The following is a 4,697-nucleotide window of genomic DNA, read 5'->3' as shown; positions in this document are numbered from 1 at the left end:
ATAGAAACACGGTACGTAAAAAGCGTTTTTCTTTTTATTATTATTATTATATCACAGGTGACGACTATATACATATTAATTAAAAGTAGCTAATTCTTTGAGGGTCTGTTTGGAATGCGGGATTTTTTTTTCATTTCTGCGTTTTTCCTGTGAAATTAAACTGATTCCTGTGAAATTCCTACGTTCCGAACAGACCCTGAACGGTGTCCAAAGAAGCCGGCTTATACAAGTGTCCGCACGACAGCACCGTGTACTGAGAGGTCGTGTACCAAGTAGTGCTAGGTTCCCAACAGAGAGGACAAAGTGCCATCCATAACCTTGTAAAACAAAAGTTCCATCCATATATATTTTATTTTTAATCTATTCTTTTTTCTCTGTAATTTTTTTTCTCTGTTGTTTTCTACTAACAAATAATATACAGTTTACTTATTTTTTGTTCTCATGGAAAACTGGAAAGGAAAATAGTAGCACGCGGTTTCGTCTCTCTCTGGCTTGTTCGTTGCTGCTGCCTTGCCTTGGCCGTAACACCCAACAAGTAGTCGTCTCCTCCTGTTCGTACTACTAGTCTCCTCCCATTCCAATCCATTCCAGTCAGCGCCGCTAATCCGCTCCCTAATCACCATCCATCCATCCATCCAATCGGCTTCCCCTCCCATGGCGACGGCGGCGGAGGTTCCCGTGGAGGCGCCGGTGAGTGCTGCTGCTGCTGCACCCTCCCTCCCTCTCTGAGCCCTCTTCCGGTGGTCGGTGGCGCGCTGGATCCGGTTCGTCTCGTGCCGGAGCAGGAGAGCGGGGGCACCGTAGCGCTAGCGCCCGTGAGATTTTGGCTTTCTAGACTAGGCTCAATCGCCTCCCGCCCACCCCGAGTGCCCCCGCCTGGGCTGAGTTCCTTGCTGTCCTGCCTGCGGGAGAAGCTTGATGCAGCGAGCAAGCTTCGCTGCCGATTCGGTGGGGCTAGGGTTCGCTTGGAATTGGATCTGGGCGTAGTTGGATTGGAGCGTAGCTTGCTCGTATAGTCGCATGTCGAGAGGACCCCCTGCGCAAATCTCTGCGAGACCGACTGGAACACACAGATAGATGGGCGCGCACTGAGCGGGAGCATGCTCGCGTTGCGTGCTTGGCACATCTGCATCATCGGGGGACTCGTAGGTTAGGCGCCCAACGTTGTGAGATCGGTCCAGAGGATTTCCTAAAAGTAGGCTTACTAGGATGCTAGTTGACATCACCGTTGAATGATTTGTGACATGTTGTAGGCCTTTCTTTGACTGGCTCTAGCAGCCTAGCTATCAGCTTGTGCAATTGCCAAAACCAAAAGCGTTCTGAGAAGACATATTAGGTCAAGTGCTGTGGGATAGGTCCAGTCGATTGCTGCAAGTAGGCTCATACCATACTTGTTGGTACCACAGGGGATTGCTGCAAGTAGGCTCATACCATACTTGTTGATACCCGTGAACGATTTGCTACATGTTCTAGGACTTGCTTTGACCGTCAGGTTCTACAATTGCAGAACAATCATTATGAGAAGGTACTAGGCCATTTGCCATTCACTTTGACTTGCATGGTATACGTGCCTTAAAATTGTCCGTTTTAAGTGAACTACCGAATGCCTATGCCTTCAACACTCCTTCATTGCGATTGATGGTGCCATTGGGCCGCCTGATGAAATAATCTCTAGCCATGTGGGGATAGTTGTCTGCTACTCTGCTTATTCTGAAATACCAGTAGAGGCATGCGTAAATTTTAGCCGAGGTGCTGTTTAGTTCCCAAAATTTTGCAAAATTTTTCAAGATTCCCCGTCACATCAAATCTTTGGACGCATGCATGAAGCATTAAATATAAATAAAAAAGAAAACTAATTACACAGTTTAGACGAAATTCACGAGACGAATCTTTTAAGCCTAATTAGACTATGATTGGACACTAATTGCCAAATAACAACGAAAAGTGCTACAGTACCATTTCCCAAAAAATTTCGCCAACTAAACAAGGCCCGAATACTTGTATCCTATCTGCGGTTTATACAGTTGTCAAAAAAATAATGAGTGCTTTATGCGTCACAGGCTGGTTTACTCGACGAACCTAGCCCATGAGCTTTAAAAGCGTTTCAATGGAAGTATTTACTAAGCTTGTTGTATGATATGCGTTTTTAATGCTTCTCTTCTGATTGTCACATGCCTAGGTATGGCTTACATGTATTTGGATGAGAAAGTTCAAGTTTATGTTATGTCAGTCAATAGGTCGAAGGAAATAATGTGCACTGATTTCCACAATTGTCCCTTCCTTTGCTTCATAATATTCTTCAGTACTTCCGTATTAATGTTCCATTTACTGCAGGTGAGGACAGTGAAGGTCACCAACGTCTCTCTTAGTGCAACTGTGCAAGACATTAAGGAGTTCTTTTCCTTTTCAGGAGATATTGAACATGTGGAGATGCAGAGGTTCGTAAAACTTGTCCATCTAGGTCGCCCCTTCTCTTTTCATGTCCGTACAAGCCTTTGATTGTCATCCTCATTAGTTTGCTTCTCTTTCCTTTCATCCTTTGGCAGTGGTGATGAGTGGTCTCAAGTTGCATATGTCACTTTCAAAGACGCACAGGGCGCAGATACTGCACTTCTTCTATCGGTCAGTACCTGCCTACCTGGAGGCCTTAGTATGATTTAGTGGAGTTCTTACAATACTTCACTCTATGATTTTTCACTACTTGGCTTGGCTATAATTGATCACCATAGCGCTACCTCTAGTGTACCCCTTTGCTTGGGACCAAAAAATGTTGTTGTATTAGAGCTATGACTAAATGCTTCACTCAAATGGAATGTTTGTGGATCTCTTTAGCAGAATTTGCAAATTGCAAAGAATTTGCTGCCCTTGCAACATTGTGTTGTGTTCGTGCTCCTAGAAAAATAACATCAATGCAATTTTATATGACTGTCACAGGGTGCCACAATAGTTGATCTTTCTGTCATCATTGCGCCTGCTCCAGAGTATCAGCCACCCCCTGCTGTCTCTGCTCCACCAATGGTATGATATGCCTCTAGTTTTTGTGCTCACCTTGTCTGCATTTAATTGTTTATGTGAGGTTGTATGACTGTATCCTGAATTGAACATGATACACAATTATAAATATGTCTTTTATATTTGGGAAACTGAGTTTTTCTTTCATTTCGTCAATACCACAACACTGTACTTTGACATATATATCTGCGTCTTCACTCCAATTCAAGTCAGTAGGTCAAATGGATGTTTATCTCTGTTCTAATTGTCGAGCACAACCTGTGGTGTTTTTATTTACATTCCATCGTCGTTGTTCTGTTCAGTAGTTTTGAAAGGACACCCTAAATGCCTAACTATAATTTGTTCAGCATGTCTAAGAATTAAAGTCCCTCAGGCCAAGTATAATGGTAAATTGCATATGTCTACCAATTTGATTGACATCCAGTTACCTTTTTGCAAGTCACACTTTTGAAAATTATCAAGTGTGATTTCCATGCACCAGAGACCAGAGCTTGTTTCATTATCTGTCCATAATTGTATTCATGACTTCGAAAGCCATTACTTATTGTAGTAGTCAGATATGAACAGCTCCAGTATGTTTTTTTTTTTAATACATCAGTAACTTGTACTGAACAATATATTCTGTTGTCAGAGTGGAACCAGAGTTGCAGTTGGTGGAGACAACACTGTTGTCCACAAGGCCGAGGATGCTGTGAGCACTATGCTTGCTAAGGGTTTCGTGCTAGGCAAAGACGCAGTTGGCAAGGCCAAAGCGTTGGATGAGAAGCATGGCTTCACATCCACAGCCGGTGCTAAGGTAGCCTCCATTGACAAGAAGATTGGGCTGAGCGATAAGATCACCACGGGCACTTCCTTGGTCACCGGGAAGGTGAAGGAGATGGACCAGAAGTTCCAGGTCTCCGACAAGACCAAGTCAGCATTTGCCGCCGCCGAGCAGAAGGTCAGCAGCGCCGGGTCTGCCATCATGAAGAACAGGTACGTCTTCACCAGCGCGTCGTGGGTCACCGGTGCATTCAACAAGGTCGCCAAGGCTGCCACGGACGTTGGGACGATGACCAAGGAGAAGATGGCGGCTGAGGAGCAGCAGAAGGGCTCCGGCCCTTCCTCTGGAGGCCACTCATACACGCCCATCCGATGATCCGTTGGTTTGCTGTTACGTGCCTCCCTCAAACGGTGTTGTATTGCATATTGGTGGATGTAAAACAATAGATATATAGAACAGATACATCAGGCCCCTCTCACCACATGTTCATCGTTCCATATTCTGTTAAATTTCGTACTGTGGGGTTTTGTTTCAGTAGGACAAGGAAGTATGGTGGTGATACCAATGTGTTAGTTTATACGAATCCATGTTCAGACTGGTTGTGGTTTGAATGAACGTTTTGTAGAAGTGGTGGGAAGCTACCCAAATAATACGATGTTGCTGAATCAACATGCTATCGGCAGGTTGTGTGTGATCCTCATTTGCAGTTATTTTGAATACATCTAGTTAAAGAGTGTGTTTGGTACCATGATCTGCACAATCTCCAGATCTATTGTAACTATTTGATTTGAATCAGAATTGAAACACAAAGGTGTCTCGGATTTGATACTGTCTGTGGTTTGCCTTTGTAGTTTTATAAAATTTTGTAAGCAACGCATCCAACGAAGTCGTTGTAGTATAGTGGTGAGTATTCCCCCCTGTC

At 44.1% G+C, this 4,697-nt stretch overlaps 1 protein-coding gene across 2 annotated transcripts; it reads left to right on the top strand.

Moving 5' to 3' along the window:
- Nucleotides 1-494: 494 nt before the first annotated feature.
- On the top strand, nucleotides 495-4,444 carry LOC136527532 (binding partner of ACD11 1-like). Of its 2 annotated transcripts, none has more exons than XM_066520294.1 (5): nucleotides 495-690; nucleotides 2,335-2,438; nucleotides 2,547-2,622; nucleotides 2,935-3,018; nucleotides 3,644-4,444. In XM_066520294.1, exons 1-5 carry the CDS (start codon nucleotides 655-657, stop codon nucleotides 4,148-4,150), a joined length of 807 nt encoding a protein of 268 aa, XP_066376391.1. In that variant the 5' UTR covers nucleotides 495-654; the 3' UTR covers nucleotides 4,151-4,444. The 2 variants fall into 2 exon arrangements, with proteins under 2 accessions (XP_066376391.1, XP_066376392.1); XM_066520295.1 differs by lacking the exon at nucleotides 495-690 and adding an exon at nucleotides 736-1,525.
- Nucleotides 4,445-4,697: the final 253 nt, after the last annotated feature.

This window comes from Miscanthus floridulus, chromosome 19 (assembly GCF_019320115.1).
Source record: "Miscanthus floridulus cultivar M001 chromosome 19, ASM1932011v1, whole genome shotgun sequence".
Taxonomy (NCBI): Eukaryota; Viridiplantae; Streptophyta; class Magnoliopsida; order Poales; family Poaceae; genus Miscanthus; species Miscanthus floridulus.
This window is presented reverse-complemented; position numbering and strand designations above follow the sequence as displayed.